Here is a 20,843-nt window from a genome sequence, read left to right as displayed (position 1 = left end):
TGTTTACAGAATGCAAAAAAGCAGCCAGCAGGGAAGGCACTCTCCTCTCACACCTTACTTGGAGTGACCTGTCTTTAGTTATGATTAAAGCATCTGCTTAGATTGCTAACCAGCAGGCCCATCTTTACTGTAAGACTGCATTACACATTTAATTAGTAGGTACTGTTGAGTTAAATCTGAGGGGTCTGAATTTAAAAGTATTCATCTCTGGACTTCTAAAGATAATAACAGAGAAGGAGGGCTGAAAATAAGGCTTCGTGGCTGACAGATCGGGGATATTGAACAAAGAAAGCAACTTTTTTTTTTTTTTTTTTAACAACAATGACACTCTTTGTTGTGTCCACTCCTGCTGCTGGTACTAGCAATTTTGATCATAACAAAGCAGTTCTGTGAACTGTGAATTTAGGTAGAAATTCATCTACACACACACTTTGGTTAATCATCTGATATGGGTCCAGTGGTGAGCTCACTCCCACGTGGCCAACAGCATCCAGAGAAGGAAGGCCTTAGCGCCTCACTGGGAGAAGCCTATATTTCAATACAGGAAATAGTAGAATGAAGGAAAGAGCACCTAGTGTTAATTACATTGGCTTAGACTAGCAAGTGTTGTCTATTTTTTTTCCTTCCCTTATTTTATTATTATTATTCTTTTTTACTGAGTCCATCAAAAAACCTTAGGAATCTGAGCATTGACAGAGGTCAGAAGAGGCCATTGATTCTAAGACAGACTTTTTTTTTTTTTCAAAATTTAAATATCTGAAATTGATATGCATCTGAAAATCGGTGGCAAATATTTGATGTTCCCTTTATCAGACTTTTGAGCATTTGTATCAGGGACTCTGCTAAGTATTTTGATATATTATTTTTAATTACCTATGAGGTATTGCTAATTCCTGTGTACAGATGATGAAGCTAAAATACAGAGGTAGTTATTTGCTTCATATGACACAGCTTAATCCAGGGGCAACATTTAGGTAGCACAACACCAGGGTCTTGCACTGAGCTACTGTGCTATTTGGTTGCCATTGCTAGCTCAGCAGTGGGCCCTATGAGGCTGGCAGAGGATTCTGGATCCAATCTGAAGCAAGAAACCTACTATGCTATGGAGGAAGTGGAGAGTGATTTCCCCACTCCTCCAACCCTATAGTATAGGAGATTCCACCTGGGAATAGTACATCTATCTTTTATTCCCTATGAACTAAATCAACCTGGCTTATCCAGCCCAAGCAGAAAAGGGTTGTTACCACTTTTTATGTCATGAAATCACTCATTTTTCTCATTGCCTAACATAAACCAAAATCATTTCATTTTTTTTTAATCTGTCTTGTGACTTGTGTTATGAATATTTATAAAGAAGCTTTTCCCTGGTCTATTTTTACGTTTCAACTTTGTGTGAAAGAAGAAGCTACAACTCTGCCCCATATCACGTTCTTGCTTCAGGAAGATGGAACAGCAACTTCCAGGAAAACTCCAGAGCATTCAAAGATGGCAAAATGTCAGCTGTGTGTATGTGCGCACGCATGTGTATACATTGGTCTCTTGTTTGTGTCTGTGCAATGCTCTGCTGCTCACTTTCATGAATTTATACTTATAAACTAACTGAAAACAGATATGACAAGTGGTTTTACATTATGGATGCTTGGAGGCTGACAAAACATTTAGTAATGAAGGCTTTATGCCTCGGGTGTCCTTTGGCACACATGGTCTAAAATACCAAGAGGCGTTTCCAGGGAAAACAGTAATGTTTTTTCTTGTGGCATTGCTTTGATGACAGACAATTTTGCTCCCGTTATGGAGAAATAGAATGTTTACCATTGGGAAAGGAGAAACTATCTATGGAGAAAAGAAATGCATCCTTAGCATCTCATAGGACAATAGGGCAACCACTGGGTTTTCCCAGAGAAAGTCACGAAATTTGAATTGGTAGCTATGACCTTTTCACAGACATTTTTAGTATAAATATTGATATAGTTGATGGCTTAGGTTTCTATACTCTATAATCAGGGCACAGTAAGAAACAAACAGTAGGTCTCTAGAGAAGGTGAGCTAAGGTACAAAGAAGAATAACAAGAAGGCATGAATTTGTGACTTGGCTCTGCCAAGCATGAGGTGTATGGCCTTGGGCACGTCACTCCATTCTTTTGTTTCTTACTTCTAAACTACATTATCTGAGGATTTGTGGTCTATTCCAGTTCTAAACTTTAAAGTTATGATCTAAGCAATGCCTTTTTACAATGTCTCAAGGTGTCTTGGCACTATCTTAATATATGTCATTATTCACAAAGGAAATCTCTCTTTGTTCCTTTACCTGTCTCACTAGGAGGTTGTGTCGATTACAGCTTATGAGATAATGGTGCCTCAGATGCACCATTATTAAAGCAGAAGGACAGGGCACTGATACCAGAAATGTTTCAGGTACAAGGCTTACTATCCACTACACAGAAAGAAGTGAGAGCGTTGCCGTTAGTATGGAAGGAAACTCTCAGCACCTTTGCATGCTAAATAGTGAGGACACATGAACACTGAGATCAAAGATATCACACCTCCACTGCAGGCAGCTAAGACACTGGAACTGGGCTTTGCGATGGGAACAAAACAGGTAGATGTACCTTGGGAGGCCTTCCTTGAACCACAGTTTCTTGCCCCGCCTCCGATCACACCAGAATGACTGCTCTTCAGAGTGATTTCCATACTGATATTGAGAAGTTACTACTGAAAGAGCTAGGGGAGACGAACTTGAAACTAGATGTTCAGTAACTATTCAGTCTGTGTAAATGTCATGGCAGGATGGAATATGGTCCAAAGGTAATTCTAAATCAGATAGTAGGAACTTGGAGGAAGATTTGCTGTCAGAGCCATGTTTATGAGGGGGTAATTGTCTTAACCCAGATCACAACCTGGGTACAATCTACAATGTACCTGAAGGAGAATGTGTGATCTAGGATGTTATTTCTATGGGAAACTGCATACTGAGAATCAAATTGGAACTAAGCTCAAGTCTTCATGACTGTCTTTCCTGGCTCCTGACATCTGCGATGCCTTTATGTCAGGGTCTTACTCAATGGGGACAAAGAAAATATATCCATTCAGTGGTAAATAACTATTTCTACAAAATAAGGGACTTATCTATGCTTCTATATCAGTTACTCCTTATAGGAGTTGGTTGCACCAATGTGCAGAAATGAGAGCAAATGTACTTTGAACAGTGTTATTTGTACACTTAGATTATTTGAACAGGTATGTTCCTAAATTAAGAACTACTTTATAATATCCTAATTATTGTTCCTGTTCCAGTTTCTCCTTCTTTCCATTGTATATGATGATGACAGATTTATTTCCCAAGAAAATGTAAGTATGTACTGTATTTTCATTGTACTCAGAAAAAGTTTATATCATAGTACTGCTTATATTTTGTTATAATTCTTCAGTGGCACATCTGTTCCACAAGAAAGTAAATTTTGATGGTTGGCATCACAGGAGCATAACGAATACTTTATAACTTTATTATAAACATGTGATACTAGATTAATAAATAAGTATAATTCCTCTCTACAAAAACTTTTCACTTGCTCTCTCTATAAAAATATAACTACTGTATGAGCCCCTGAGTGTTTGTATATTAAATAGCACATGTCCTGAAATTTATACATATTTCCCAATACTCAGAGCAACACATTTTACAGATGAAGAATACATAGGGCTACATAATTGTGCAAGCCAACAGTCATACAAAATGTTCAAGTCAAAATGCAATTTTTTTTTCCGTGACCAAATAACATGCCCTTTCTACCATTCAATCACCTCACTCTTGACACTGCTGAACTTGGCACGGAAAGCCCATTACAATTCTTGACCCTCCTTACTTGCCTAACTTCATTTCACCCAATTCTTCATCACAAACAATTTGGACAATCAAGAAAGTCTACTTGGTGCCCCCTCACACCCACATATACTTTACTATGCAAAGCTGTCACTAGGGTATCTTTATAAAATGCAACTTCTGCTGAGCAGGTTTGGGACACTGCTTAAAATTGTGTATTTCCAACAAGTACCCTGGTGAGACCAATATCGCTGGTCTAAAGTTCACGCTGAATATGGAAGTACCATGCCATCCTTTTTGTGTGCCTTTTATCTTTCCTTTGATAAAATGTTCCTCACTCCTATTCCTCTTATTACCAGGAAACACCTTTTCTGCAATCTTTCCTGAGTCTTCATCTCACTTTGATGTTAAATGAATCCCAACAGCACTTCATTATTATTTAGAATTAGTTCTTTAGTGATGCTCTTATTTTTATATGTATTTCTCTTAAACTACCTACTAGACATTGGAAATAGAGGTTTCTTAAAATTCCTATGCTTTCTTCAGCACTCGGCATAGTGCTTTTCTGTGGTGATATATGGATAATTATTGGTTTGTCCTCCCAGTTCAGAACTTCCCTTCCACAGTAACTTTGCTTTCTCCAATCTAAGCAAGGAGCACAATCCATATGAATAGTTGTTAGAAGCTATATTCTAATGTCTCTATCATAAAGTAGGTCAACTGGGGTTCAGAATTTGTTCTTTGGTGTTTGGAATTTGACTACCAAGAAAAAAAGACCCTTTTGGAGTTTCTATGTGAATAAAAATATGACTAAAAGTGGTGCCTCCCTGGTGGCACAAGGGGTTAAGTCTCAGCACAAAGAAGCTATCTGCAGCCACTGCAGCATCAGCTTGACCCCTGGCAGGTACCTAACCCACATGGTTCTGTAGACTTCTCCTGTCTCGCCCACGGCTCCCCTCAGTGATGTATTTCAGTCGATCCATCTGTTCTGCTCCCCACTCTGTCTCTGGTGAATCCTTTCACGGTCCCACACCTCTGGGCTGCACCCCAGCTCTTGTATGCATAAATTAATATTTAAAAATATGACTAAAAACTATATTATCTATATGTGGGGAGGAAAATGACCTGTCCAAGAGAGAAGATGGCCTGTCCAGGAGGAAGAATGAAGCCTGCCCAGAGGCAAAACACAAAGGAGGGTTCTAGAGAGGACTCAGAAATCTCTGTGGTCATTCAGTTACGATGACAGCTCTTAGGGCAACTGTATGCCTTTGACTCTGTAAGAAATAGGTAATTTATAATATTTTTAAAAAAGATTTTTATTTTATTATTTTTATGTAGAAGAACTGGGGTGTAGGCCAGCGGTGTGGGGGATCAGGGGATTCACCAGAGACAGAGTGGGGAGAAAAACAGGCAGATTCATTGAAATACACTGCTAAAGGAAGCATTGAGTGAAACAGGAGCGGTCTGCTGTGCCATGCATGGGTTAACTCCCTGGAGGGGGATCAAAAAAACTCAGGCTGCTTGCCAAGGAAGGGGTTTCACTGTGCTAGGGCTGAAACTTAACCCCTAGGCCACCAGGGAGGCCCTAAGCAAACTCTTGTGGCTGTAGTTACTTATAATCTATCTAGTATAAATAGACTTTACATATAAATGATATTGGTAATAATTGACAATAGTACCTATCAAATGAATCTCAAATATATTGGTTTATTTGACATAAGCACATGGTGAACTAAATGCTGAAGGGTTAGGATCTGTAATATAGATCCCACAACCAAGAATGTTTCCCAAACTAAAATCTCCACAGCACCTAGATCAAAGTAACCAGAAGTATTCTTTGAAATGGACATTGCTTAAGATGAAATGTTGATAATTGCAGGGCCTCCCTGGGTGGCACAGCAGTTGAGTGCTGGGCTTCAAAGCTGCAGGGCTGGTTCTATCCCTAGCTGCCAGAGAGGGTCCCACATGGCGTGCAGACCTCTCCTGCCACACCCAACTCATATAAACAGTTCTACTAAAAATGGGCAGAGGAACTGGACATTCTTCCAAAAGTGCTGTACAGATGGCCACCAAGGTACATGAAAAAGTGTTCAACATTAGAAATCACGAGGGAAATGCAAATAAAAATTTAATGAGCTAACTCCTCAAGCCTGCAGAATAACTAGCACCAAGAAGACAAAAATTAAGAAATGTCAGTGAGGATGTGGAGAAAATGGCACCCTCGTGCACCGTTGGTGGGAATACAAACTGGCACAGCCTCTACAGAAAATTCCCTGAGACTTCTTAAAACATTAAAAACAGAACTAACATTTGATCCTGCAATTCCATTTTGGGGTATATATCTGAAGTAAACAATATCACTAGATCAAAATAAAGCTGCACTTCCATTTCACTGCATTTACAATAACCAAGAACAAAGTATCTGGTGATGGATGAGTGGTTAATAAAATGGGGTATATGCATGCAGTGATGTGTCATTCACTTATAGAAAAGAGTAACATTCTGCCACTTTCAATAACATGAATGGACTTTGAATCTATTATGCTAAGTGAAATAACTCAGAGAAAGATAAAGATTATATGATCTCACTCATATATAGAACCTAAAAAACATAATACAAAGAGAGAAGATATTGAATTGCCAGAGGTGAATGGTGGGGGATGCAGGAAATGCTGAATGTGAATGTGAAAAGACTATCAACTTCCAGCTATATGATAAATCAGTTCAGGGGATATAATGTTCAGCTTGGTGATTATATTTAACAGTATTATATTGTATTTTTGAAAGTTGCTGAGATTATAGATCTTAAAACTCATCATGGTGAAAAAAAAGTTATAACCATGAGATGGTGGATGTAAATCAAACTTAGTGTGATAATAATTTTGCAATATATACAAATAGCAAGTCATTATGTTTACACCTTAAGCTAACTCAATGTTATGTCAATTATATCTGAATAAAATGGGAACAATAAATAAATTTGACTTTCCTTGTTACTATGGCTAACCTAGCATTTCTCAGGTTGAGACCAAGAATCTAAATTATCATTAGTCTTCTGTATGATCCATAGGCATTAGCTGAGATTTCTAAATTGCTCTAAAGGGTCATCAGCCTAATAAACTGACTGGCAGCAATACCGATTTTACAGAAAGACTTAATTCCCTTCATTTTAAATGCCATTGTCCAGTTCTGGCTATCTAGATGTTAGCAAGACTTTGCAGTCTCATATTAGAAAATAGAAACCTAAAGTATTTGAAAAGACCTTCAAGATATTGTTATACTAATTTCTTAGATCCCTTTTTCCAGCTGTTATTGAATCCAATATCTGAATTCAATTTCCTTTATAGTAAAGCAAATCTCTCTCATGATCTAATAATGCTGTGCTACAATTTAAACCTACTTCCTTCTATTATGACCTTAGGATGAGTGCAAAAAGACTTCATGCCTTTAACCTCTGTTAAATTCCCCAAATCAGAGTAACAAATTTAGCTTCATGCATCTTGAGAGATCAAACACTAATCCATAGTGATTATGTCAAAATAATTAGATGTTTGAAAGTAATTTATCTTTCCTTAATTTTTTTTTTTTTACTGAAAGCCAGTAAAAAACAAACAAACCAAAAAAACAAAAACAAAACAACTATTCAAATTTATATGGCTAAGTTAAATTTTTTTCCCATAAAGTTGCTCTGTGGACTAAAACCTTGTGTAGAGGCATTTATCCTATTATTACAGATGAATACGATGCTTAAACTTCTCCTTCATGGCTGTTAAGGCACAGTAGAGTCAATTCATGCCCAGGGAGTTTTAATCACAGATCATCATCCTGATAAACAGTAAAGAGTCAGTGTGGGTTATCAAGTCAACAGCTACTGGGGGAGTTTTTAATGGGAGCATTGCCAGCATGCAGTTCATAACTACTTTCAAGGAGCACTTGTGGTCTAATGGCTAAAAGAGGATTATTACAGTATCTTTACATGTAGCCTTTCCTCCAGAAATTCCATATTTAAAGGAAGCCAGTTATTGTAGTCAATGCATACAGCTGAAATTGCTGGAGTGATGGAAATATTTTCAATGGTTTAAATTAATACTGGTGAAAAACAAGTTAATAGTGAGGTTGAACTATGAAATTTTAATTTTTTTGTGGTACATTGTATCACATATAATCACAAATGAAGTATTAAAGTAGGATCATGAAGAAACTATCATATAGCAAAAGAATAAAAAGAATCATGATAACCATCAAGAGCAGGCTGGAGAAGGGAGAGATTTCTGGTTGGTTAAAACTGACATTTAACAGATTTTTTTATGTTGCCCCAGGTGGCATTCATCATATGCCTTGTTTTCTTTTTAAAAACTCAATTTGCAGCCTTAAGCCCCAAATCAGAAACTATAGAAACTGTTCTTAAAGAACACTGCATAATTTAAAAAGAGCCATTATGACCAAGATGAAGAACAGGGAAGAAATAAGAAGAAAACCATTTGAAAAAATAAGACATTCATAATTCAGTTTGAGTTTCCTAAAAGTGAAAATGTTCTCCTGAAATGCTTGGAAGAGAATAGCAGAAAATATAACTTAACTAATGAACAAAAGAAAAAAAAAAAAAGCAAACAAATCCAAAAACAAACAAAAACCCACATATAAAAATCTCTTTTGTAATCTGTAAATCTTTTAGAAAAATACTGGAGTATGCAAACTGAGTAAAACAATATCCTTGAGGGTGTAGATGTGAGGTTACCAATAGGTTTCTATCAGTCAGCACAGTAATTAAAAGCAATCAAAATTTCATCCTCCACGTTCTTTCACATGAAACTTCTTCATAGAGCTGATAACCAATCTCTAGCCACTTGAGGTTGGGGCCCCTCTTAGAGGTTCTTACCAACTGTGATAGGGCAGAATATTACAGCTGCTAGAGTCACAGAGACCATCTAGTCGAACAGCTCATTCAAGGTTGATATGACAGAAATTAAGAAGAAAAACAGGGATGTAGTTTAAGGTTGCCATTAATAAATCAGTAAAACTACTGTGCAATTTCAGTTGCTCAGGCACCCAGCAACTTGCTGTCTGACATAAGACTAATGTACAAGATTGTAGCTGTATATTATAGTGATATGCTAAGGTAACCTTGGCCTAAAAGAATTGGTTTATCAATCTGAATATTAATCATTAATTGGTTTCACTATTGGTCCCTGTTGCTGGAGAATAACAGAAATACCCTGTGCTTTATAATTTTCTACTTGGTAAAAGCCACAATATCTAAATACACACTTGTACAAAGACTTCCTTTGCTTTCATTAAGGATTTACACAAAACCTTTTAAGATTCTGGAATTTTGAAGTATGATTAAGCTTGCCATTGTTTCAAAATCAGGCAACTTTCTGGGAATACAGTGCTATCTTAATATTAGCTGTAGTATTACTGAGACTAAAGAATAAAATCATGTATATATACTCAATAGTTAAAATGTTTTCAGGACATGTAAACCTAAGAAATCTATTCCTCACAGTCTCTCTTTTTCAATGAGGATTCTGACCATGAATCAGTATCAGATGCCCATTTGATGAAAATGAACAATTCAGTATTTTCTATGAACATAAAACTGGATACACTAAAGAAATCTCATTAAGTAACAATGAGTACTTGTAAAACATTTAGTACCTTTTAAAAGAACCTCTACAACATTAATTGTACAGACACTGTTAAGTTGACAGTTTGCTAAATATTTTTATATCAGATTCTGGGTCATGTTCAAAAGAAAATGCACTGATGAATCTTTAAGAATGATCTAAAAAAGGGAGAGAGTAATTCTTGAAATTGCTGTTAAGTATAAACACACTTGTTACCTCATATTCCTGGGAAAACTTCAAGTTGTCATTTGCTTTCAACCTTTCAATGTGATCTGCAAGTTCCAAGATAGGTATTGGAGGATGGCTAGCCATACCTATTAAAAGGAAAGAAGAAATACACTTGAACACAGATGAAAATGATGCCAACAATTCCAAAATATAGAGAATACTATAGTTAGAAATGGCCTGAAAATATGTGAGTAGTCAAGATGTTTAATGTGAGGAAGCAGGCAGATAGTTTGGTTACTCAAAGCAGGACATGCTCTGGAAGGATGAATTGTGTAGCCAAATGAAAAGTCACCAAGCATAATCCCCAAGCTAACACTCCTAGTGTAAAAGAAAGCGTTATTGTGTTATGAATTAATGTGGTTAGCTAGCGGAGAAAACTGACGGTCAGGCTTGATGTCAACTTCTGCTTTGAGTAATGACTTATGTCATTTCAAACTCCTTCTCCTGCACTGTGTGAAATGGAAATTGTGTGGAATTAAATGGTGTAAAGTGAACTAAGAAAAAGACACTGTGAAAGGCCTAAAAGGGAAAGAAGAGTAGCCTGATAGGAAACATAAAGTGACATATGCATAATCAAGGAAAACTAACTTGAAGAATGAAGGTTACCAGGGTAACCGGAATCATCTGAACCTGCAAAGGAAATGATGGTGTAAATAAAATAAAATAGAACGAGTTTGTTAAAAAAAATGAAATGGATAGTCTGATACACTTCTTAAAAGGATTAAAAAATGCTGCAAGTTTTTACAGGACTCACTATACATTGTGACTAGATTTAGATCGCTTTTATAATTCACAAACCTGTAGGTGACTGACATCCACATGCAAACATGGACACAAAGAATGACATGCACCACAGCTCATAGACGATAATCACTGACAACAAAATCAGACACCAAACTGATTTTCAAAAATGTTTCCACTAGTAGCAGATTGTAGAGGTTGGGGTTGCAGCCTTCTCCTGAATATTTATAGATGGCCACACTTAACCGATCTGTGGAGTTTGCCCCAGGTCCCCATTATTCAACCCCCAGCAAGCTTACAATCTACTTCAGGTGTAAACATCTTTGTCCACTAATGGCAAATGAATGCAGGAGAGTGAGCAAATGGTCAAAAGATAAGGAGCGCGAGAGGGTAGGGAGAGAAGTAGTGACAGGGAGGTGGCACATCTTAGTTCAGTCTGCTAGCTGAAGATATATCAGTTTTATAGTTGAAAATAATCCACTATCAACATAGGTGATTCCTGTGTCTTTCAATGTTTTCTCACTTTTGTATGAAGTGCATTTTATTTCCTCCAATTAATTTTTCAAGAGAATATTGAGAGAGCATTGCTGATTCATGTTTTTTAAGCACAAATTCCAGCTGGCTAGAAAGTCTTGAACCAGCGTGCCTCCAGGAAAGCCTTTGAAGAAGAAAAAGAATGAGTGGGGTGGGGGGCTCAAACTGGAAGCCATGTTGACATTCTGCAATCTCCAGAACTCTCTGGAGGGTGTTAGGCTGCAGACCAGAGACCATTAAATCAACATGATGTGATTTCTATATGGCCTTTTTTGAAATCATGCCATTTTTTGAAGTCACCCAGTTAAGTTCCTTTATCTCAAATGCCGAATTACTAATGATTCTGCTAAGTTAAGTAAAATGTTCTTTTGCTTCTTCCAGATTCTCATTTTAGTATTTCAGCAAAGGGTTGTAGACTGTGGTGTTTTAGCATTCAAGGCTATGAAGGTCTGCTTTCAGTCAGCTAAAATCTTAACGTTAAGTTCCAAAACAAATAAAAGAGTAGGCTTGGAAGTAGAAACTCTTTGTTGCTGATAAAATTATGCATCTGGACAAAAATATTGGAGCTCATTTTTGTAACTTCTCCAAATAGATGGTAGAATTGAACTAATTTACTCTTTGTGGAAAGAGTAGGTGGGTGACAGTGGTCTGATAAAAGTGATCTTATCCAGATGAGGCACCCCCAATGACAAGACAGAAATGCAAAGGCACAAGAGACTGCCCCATTTCCATGTAGAAATGGGAATGAAATGATGTCAACATCCATTACAGTGCTTTAACAGAGAAAATAATAGAGACAAAGATGTTTAGACCTTTTCGAGCGAATCGTGGGAGGGAGTTATTATCATATATGGACTGAGTGGTGGTTTGGCTAGAGAGGGAGGACACAGAGCCAATCAGGGAGGCGTAGGGGACTGAATTACTGCTCAAAGCTGCAAAAAGTAAAGCCAGTTGGAGATGGGAAAAGTATTAGTATAACAGCAGTAGAAGACCATATTAATCAACCAAAGATGTGATAAACATATTTACTTGTGTCATGCACTCGCAAATGTCTGAAAGCATTACTTTGGAATCATCTAAGCAAACCTACTCTGACTCATTCATTCTAAATCAAGATATATAATATACATATATTACATGAAAAGATACCAAAGCATTCAAGAATCATAATTTAAGATTTGTCTGTATGTACCATATTGTACCAAAGTTCTAGGGCAACTAATAATGGCAGGAAGGATGTTTTACAGAACAGTGGGCAGAACTGGTGGGAATACCATGGAGCAGTAGAAGGAATCCTGGACTAGAATAATGGACATGAGTTCTACTTCAGCTCCTGTCACCGACTAACAGGGATAAATCACTGGTTTTCAAGCAACTCCATTTCTGTATCTGTATAATAAATGTGCAGGGCTAAATGGATTCTTGAGTCATTTCTTCCTTTATTGCTCTCATTTCTACCATGTGCAGATAGGATTTCTGAACACATGGAACATAAAAGTTGTGTGGAACATGGACACAGTTCATCTAGAAGTAAAAATTACTGCACCTTTTCTTTGAAGGGTGGAGAACACTTATTTTTTACACATGAAAAAACTATGATGCACTTGAATTGTCTGCTTTTTTATACTATTTTAATATCACTTTTCTGGCTAATCAAAATATATTTCATGATGTTATACCATGTATTTGAAAATACTAAAAAGTCAACATAAGCTAAAGAATAAACCTGGGTTGAAACTTCTTTCACATGAAACTCTAGCTCCTATCAGAAAATAATCAAGGGTTTAGTAGTGTTATATAACCCCCCCAACTTCTCTATTGTCTAACATTGAAAAAAATTTATGAGACAATCAAGCATGTTAGATTTGAATGATAGTGCAGAGACCAACCTGATCATTATTTACATTGAGCAAATGAAGGTTTTTGTAAGCCAGTGTTTTTATATCAGCATCATTTCAGCTTTGAAATTCCTTCTTTCCAGATTACACACTAGACCAATTAAGTCAGAATCTCTGGGCATAGGAGCCAGGCATTGATACTTTTTTAAGTTCCCTAAGTAATGGCTCTCAGTTCTATGGGAATCTTGATGGGAGGGCTATAATGATTTATTTGTTTATTTTTTCATTCAAAATTCATACCAGAGTTTATGAGAATGAGATCAGCTTTTTCTCAGTGTTACTCTTGAATAGCTTCTCATTTTCCATTAGCAAGTTTGAGTACTCTAGTTATTATTAACAGCAAAGACCCTGAAGTGCAGCTCATAACTGATGAGGACTTGCCAGAGTCATGATGTCATCAGTTCGAAGCTACAAATACACAACATAAATGCATTTATGCACAGAGCTTTCATTTTGAAGATAGGATAGCCACAATATAAACTGCCAAACTGAAACTGGTAGTCACTGATATTTGCCTAGGCTAGAGGAAAACCTAAGATGGCTAACAAGGAACACATCTGTGTTGGTAATGTAATAGTGGTTTCTTCATAAGGAATAAAATCATGGCATCTGAAGCAGAGAGGTGCCTTAGAGAATACTTAACCCAGCATTTCCATTTTATATAAGAGGACTCTCAAGACTGTGAAAGCTAAATGACTTTTGCATGTGAGGGCAGCTAGTAAACAATGAAATCTTAACAAGTAGTTTTGACATCTTTCTGCTATATTATTTCTAGAATGGCAGTCATGATCTTCTATAGCAAGCAATAAAATTTCTACAGGTTGAAGGAGCCAGGTTGGAAAGGTAAATGGCTGAAGACGACTAGGTATTATAAATACTTTCACAAAGAAAGGCCCTCATCCACATTGCCTTGACATAAACACCCTCTAAGACTATATTTCCTTACTTTCAGCATAGGGTGGGAAAAGAGAAAGAAATATGTTTCTGCTAAATGAAAAATAAAAATAAACATGCAATGAAGGGCAACTAACCTGTCTCAATGTCAGGGTTATTGTTAGGACTAGTATAAATGGTAGGGGATTTCTATAAGGGTGAGTCTACTCAGCTCTAGCAGACACCCTCCAAGTGGTACCATAGGGCCAAGAGGGTGAGATTTTCCAGATTTTTAACAGCAACTGCTAACCCCATATTATTATGTGCTGTTACCTCAGTTTTCACTGCTGACTCCAATTCTATTGAAATCCAGTGGGGAAAAAAGATAAAATCATTGCAGATCACATTTGGCCAACTAGGCTGTGACCTGTGTTTTGAAAGAGGTTTCGTGTGTGTGTGTGTGTATGTGTGTGTGTGTGTGTGAGAGAGAGAGAGAGAGAGAGAGAGAGAGAATTACAATCAAAGGGTGAGATTGATAGAATACACGTTTGTACCCCAAGACAATGAGCTAGACATGAAGTCTTGTGTGGCAACACATGTTTTTCCCATGGTTCATCCTCCGTGGGTTCATCTATTTTTCCTTTCACTCCTGCACTAATTTTACCAGTTAGGTAAAAGAATTGCAGAGAGGTCAAGGGACTTGATTATGGTAATCATTTATCAGCAAAACTACAATTATTTGGGGAATTTATTTCCAGACTTTGCCACTTCTCATTTAGAGCACTCTGGTTTTGCATGCTGTCTCTTAAATTACTTAACACCCCTGGAAGGGTGGTGTCACGTATATAAATATGGGCTCATCATACGGTTTGAGCTATTCATGCAGTAACACAGAGATCAATGATCCTCAGCTTGAGAAAATGAAATGTGTCAATAATGTAGAACCTCATTGAGAATGGATGTCTGTTTTGGTGATGGGAAAGAGAAAAAGAAGTTTCATACATGTAACTGTATCTTTTACTACTACTTGTCAAAACATTGTTAGCTAAAGGTATACATTCAAAATGTAAAAACCAGTTGGGCTCTTTAGCAGAAGATTTAAAAAAACCCAATTTATGATATTTTTGTTTTGAAATATTCTATTTTACTAAGTCAGTAACCAACAGTACGCCTCAAGTGACTTTCTTGTCTACAGAGGGATGATTATGTCTTTGCTTCAGCAGCACATATAATAAAACTGGAACAACATGGAGAAACATTTATCAAATATTTGTTTTGCTTTGGAATGTATTTTTTTAAACTCCACACTAAATGCCAATAGGCACATTTCAACTTTATAACTATTTTGCTAAGTGAAGCCTTTGAGATCCTTACTAATGGCGGACCATCCTTTAAATGAGTTTTTCTCTTTCTATATATGAGTAATGACTCAGTAATATCCTTCACATGGCTTATCTAACAAACTGTGATACAGGCTGGAAAACGGTTTGTGGTGATAGAAAAAGAAGAAACTAGTTTGCTCATCAGATCAATGACTGCAGTGGTATCCAAGTATTTTTAACTGACTTAATATAGAAACAGCTTAAAAATGTCATATTTTAACATAATTTACACATATTTAGAATACCCTGCGTTAAATATAAATACATTGCATTAGAAGTTGTTTCACAAACTAATGATGAGTTGATGACAAAGGAGAATATTTAATTGTGAGGTATAATTGCTTCTTGGTAAAACTATTGTGACTTAGTCCACATTAGGATCATTAATAAGGGAAGGATACTCCTTTTTAGCTAAGTGCTGGGCAGCATAATGAAAATTCATTTTTTTAATGTAGGATCTCCCATAATGTAGAATTTGAACAAAGCATGTTTCTGCATGTCAGATATTTCCCATTTAGGTCGATGAGCAAAGGTTTTAAAAATGTAAGTACAAAGAGTACCTCTGGTGTTCCAAACCCAGTCATACGAAGATAAGAAAGTAAATATAAAAATGGATCCTGTTAGCACTGACACAACTAGTATTACTAATGGATTAGAAGACATGCCCACGAGCTTTAAAAGCCTGTTCATGTGCAAACATTTCTGCAGCTGAAGCTGCCATTTAGGATATGTTAACTTTTTATGAGTTTGTTTTGTTTTTCACAGACCATCAATCATCTACAATCCATGTATGCTTCAGGGCAAAACATACTAAGGTCATCCACAGAATGAAAATGAGGCCTTTATGTTATCACATCTGATCATCAATTTTTAAATGTCTTCCTAAAAGGGGCAAGTATAAACACTCAAGTTTTGTTTGTTTTAAAGATTTTCTTGGGCCTTATGAGGATGGGTTCAGATAGTGGAAAAAATTTTACAGGAAAAAAAAATTCAGAGGCAAACTGACAAATCAACCACTGTGTGTGTGTGTATGTGTGTGTGTGGTAGAGAGAAAAGAGGTATTGGGCACCATCTGATGCTATAGTTAGAGGTTCCCTCGTACCTCTTTATGTACTGGGTAAGTGTGGAGAAAAATTACTTTGGAAAGATGCTGAACTTCTTAAATTGCTTTATTGGTAAAAGTAGAAATATGAACACAAGTAATTTCTTTGGCGTTTTTATACACCACCATCAATTGACAATGTTATAGTTATCTTAGTTATTTTGCACATTTGTCAAGGGCAGGGCCCAGAGAACTATAATACCAGAAAAGGCATTTTAGAGTATTAAAAAAATCTGTATAAGGCAGACTCTATAAAAATGTTAAATGCTCCTGTGGTATGACCCAATAATCATACTTTGAAGTGTCAAACATTCAGAAATAGCAGCAAAATTGTGAAAAGATCTGGGCTCAATACTGTTCATCACAGTATTATTTGCAGCAGCATGAGATGAGAAACGACTTAGTCTCTATTAGCAAAGAAGGAGTCAATATATTTTGTGACATCAATAAAAGAAAGTGATGTCAGTATCATTGACTGTTTAAAAGGAGATAAAACCATATATACAAACATGGAATGGTAACTATTTTTAGATCATTAATTGTTAGAAGTGTCAATTTTAGGTGTATGTACCTATGTACCTGCTATATATTTTATAAGTAAAATAAATGAATATACATATAATGAAGTCTGTATGGCATTGTACATAATAAATAATAAATACTACTTTTAATTTTAAATACATTAAATAAGAAAATAAGAAGTGATAAGGTATAGTAGTTTTACTTCTCTTAATGTACTCTTTTCTGCCTTTCCCAAATACAAGCACTGTCAACCACACAAAAGCTCAAATAATAGAATGAGCTCCTAAATTCACAAGTGTTGTATAATAATCGTGCATAAATGTACTTTCTATCTTTGAAACTTTCCCTAGTAAACATGCTTTTGTAGTGAGAATAAGGATACCAAAGAGGGGTATTATAAAATGATTTCAATTTTTTCTTTTAAGAAAAAAAAAAAAGAAAAACTTCCTGCCAAGATCACTTTAGCTCCATGTGTAATCCATCAACTAGCCCACCCTAGCAGTGCACACGCACTTCCGCTGTCTGCACAGAGGAGTGAGACCTAACAGAAGTTTCATCTATCGTAAGTGATTATTTTCTTTCCATCCCCCATAGATCTTAAAGATTTGTAAAACTTCATCAAATTTAACAATTCTAGCAAATTCTTGTTCATTTCCTCTGTACTTTACTTACTTTGCCCATTTTATTCCATTTGAGCTTATAAGTTTAACTTCAAAGAAGATCATCTTACATACTTAAGGGCTCAAGTTTCATTTGTAAATCATTGGTGACAAAGTGATTCCACTTCTATTGCATGTTCTACACTAGTTCTGATTGATTCCTGTAAGCTGCTAATTGATCATTTACTGTTGTAAAACTTTTTATCCTAAAAGATTAGGTAGTTCCATTTCTCACAAATACAATTTGGTTGCATACTGCTTCCTGAAGCTTGACAGATAAACAAAGTCATGGAAAACATATAGAAGCAGAGGTATCTGGGTCTTAACGGGAACAGTGAGCCCTTTTCACCCTGTTCAGATGCTGGGATGCAGTGTTTCACTGACAAAGTGACTTGATCATCACTTGTGACTTGGCAGCATGCTAAAGCAATGGAGTCTCCACATCCCACTATCTCACACAGATGGTCATGCCGAAAACAACCGGCCTCCCTGCCTTCACTTTGTACCTCACTTGATTGGAGAGAATTCTGACTTCCTTTTCCTGACTCAGAGATGGGTGTGTTCGTGATACTGAAATTAAGGTTACAGTTCTTTGAAGTACTTAAATTGCCAGAATACTGTATTTATATAAATTTATATAAATTTGGGGATGTATTCAATATCTTTTGAACATGCAGAAGAATTGAAGGAAAGAGTCTGCTGCCTTAAATTTAGACACTCCAACAAAAATAATTTAAGTAGATTTTTCATTCCCATGATTTCTTTTAAAGGCAAGTAGAATTTGTAGAATCAGTGAGCTAAGCAAAGCAAAGCATTTCCTTTACCTTATGAAAGACCCTCTGAATTTTAAATAGTAATGTTTGTTTGGTATTTTATCATTCACCACCGACCCATAAGAAGTGGAAATCAATTCGCTTTCATGAACAAGCTGTGTACTAGGGGCTGGTTATATAAATCACAGGTTTCTTATTTCATTGAAAGCCATTTGTATGAAGTCAAGATGTGGGTGGTTAATTACCTATTTATGCCTACCTATTTTGCATTTAATAAAGACTATTAAGTTTCATAATGTTTGGGGGTAAGCAATTATACATTCAAATTTATGTATACATGTTTATATAAGAGAGCATTTCAAATAGTGAAAGGTAAAGAGTTTATAATCCAAAATTTAAGTAGAGACATATCATCTGTGCAATGTCTAAGGTGACATTTTATTTCATCTAAGAACGTCCTAGATTATTTGTGAATAAGACAAGAACAAAAGGCACAAAAAGGTTACTTGGTTAACAATTCCACCTTCTGCTTTCATGCTATTGTCAAGTAATTAGGGTACTTCATAGCCACTGGAGAGATGTCATACTGGCTGAAGTGAATGGTCAAATTTCTATGAATTTCACATTAACAGCTGAGTCTATTTCCTTTGATGTGGTCAAATCATCTGGACACATCACAGACTTTTTGGAGGCAAATAGACTATTTCCATAGCTCTTGGCATGTATAGATTACTTACCTGAGCATGAGAGAACAACATAATATTTCCGGAGTGAACAGATAAGCCAAGGTCTTGGATAATTTCTCCGGTTCCAGTCTCTTTCTCTACTAAATCTTCTCTTTCCTTATTTACTCATTTTGCCTACTTAATCCCATTATCCACTGGAGGTGATAAATCTAATCTTGGTTAAATGGCATGTTCTTTAATACTTAGGACCCCATGTTAATACTGTAAAGCCACTGGTAATTCAAGCACTGGCACTTCAATTGTAACATTCATTTTGCTTCCAGTGAGTCCTATGGAATTTAACAGGCTCTCTCTACAAGTGGCCATAATATTCCATTATACATTGGGGAAATTATATTCTTAATAGAATTCTTAAATTTGGTTACATTTGCAAAATTACCCATAAAACTGAGAGGTATTAACGTTAGACGTCTCTGGATTGAAGGTCTATCTAGTCCCTTGCTTGCAGTCACCAGCACTATGCTATTATTCCTTTCTACTGTCCCCATCCATGCTTCACAGTTATGCCTGGAAATACTCTGCTGTTGCTGGAAGTGAGGCATAGCACAGCCACTGGCTCTCTTCTTTGGGGACTATCTTTAATTTTCTACTCAATTCCAGACTATTCCTGTTTCTGCTGAAAGATCGAGATTGTTTGAATAGAGATCACCCTTTACATAGAAGCCTTTTACCAAAGGAGGCTTGACAACAGTGCTGAGTAGCAAGGTATTGAGAAATATAATCTCTTTCTTCATTTCTATATTGTTCTGCCTTGATAAAAGGTAATGAGGCAACATATGAAAGGAATCATGTCACAGTTGAGTTTTTTGGTTTTTGGTTTTCTATACATTGGTTTAGTCAAACTGAAAATATATGAATTCATAGGTTCACTATTATTAAAAGGTTGCCTATAGCCTAAAGAAGTCAGTACACTACTCTTACAAAAAAGTGCTGAACTGCAAAAGTTTACAATAGGAAGTAAATTTGTATCAAAGTGCTTTAATAAAGCCTTGATGGTGACGCCAAAGAGAGAACCCAGGTGATAACAGCAGTTCTGGAAAATTAGCACATTCTCACATTCATTCTGTCACTGTGCACATGCTCATAGGCCACGTTCATCAGCTTTTGTAAAAATATGTTTGCAGGAGACTTTGCACAAATATTTTCACGCTGATGAATGTATATCTTAGTTTTTTAAAAATCAAACTGTAAAACATCTAACCTCAAATGAGATAGTTTTAAGACAGCTCACATTTATGATTGTCTATGTCTAACCATACTGAAAATGCCAGACATTTCTTTCTACTGAATATACTAGTTACTATGATGTATCTGTGTGTAAAAGATATGCTAAAATGAAAAAAACTCTGTATTTTTAATTCAAAGCAATTCACAGCAAATGTGCAGCTTAATAAATATTTGGTGTATCCTGCCATGAGTTAGGGCACCCACTTGACTTAGAGAAAACTTTCCAATGATTTGGAATGCCGTAATTAAACCAATTTTTAATCACACAGCCTTCCTATATCAGCTCTTTACTTTGTACATTATCATGAGGTATTAAGCCAGACCCACTCAGTGTTATGTTTTTATCTCTCTTTACCATTCATTATTTGCCATTATTTTGGTATAAACAAGATTCATTTGAAAGACAGAAAAAGAACACTAGGTTTGAATGAACAATATGGTACAAAATGCCCCTCAGCAGGAATAATATCTTTCCTCTGTTGAAGCACTTAATGTTCTTTAAGAAACAAGCATATTTTCCTTATGCTCAGTCACTCTGTGTCTTTCCAGTGGAAACCTAAATTGATTAGCTAGATGTAGTATAGGTAATATTAAAAGATATACCTTTTTTTTTGCCTAATTTTGTTTTTCTCCCCTTTCTTTTTCCCTCCCCTTTTCTTTCAGAGCAACAAATATAAACTATTAAGAAAATATAAACTAAACATATTCTTT

The 20,843-nt window shown here is 36.1% G+C and overlaps 1 protein-coding gene across 11 annotated transcripts in view; it reads right to left on the bottom strand.

Annotated features, from left to right (window-relative positions):
• Positions 1-20,843, bottom strand: part of PTPRD (protein tyrosine phosphatase receptor type D) — a gene marked incomplete at both ends in the record, with an annotated part of 382,458 nt that overhangs the window by 92,412 nt on the left and 269,203 nt on the right. For 9 of the 11 annotated variants that reach the window (XM_084237484.1, XM_084237485.1, XM_084237489.1 and 6 more), the window contains one exon: positions 9,664-9,761. In XM_084237484.1, coding sequence (XP_084093610.1) covers positions 9,664-9,761 — 98 coding nt within the window. Of the gene's footprint in view, positions 1-9,663; positions 9,762-10,263; positions 10,306-20,843 lie in introns of all 11 variants that reach the window. The other 2 variants (XM_084237481.1, XM_084237486.1) reach the window with 1 other exon arrangement.

This window comes from Talpa europaea (assembly GCF_964194135.1).
Source record: "Talpa europaea genome assembly, chromosome: 7".
Classification (NCBI taxonomy): Eukaryota; Metazoa; Chordata; class Mammalia; order Eulipotyphla; family Talpidae; genus Talpa; species Talpa europaea.
This window is presented reverse-complemented; position numbering and strand designations above follow the sequence as displayed.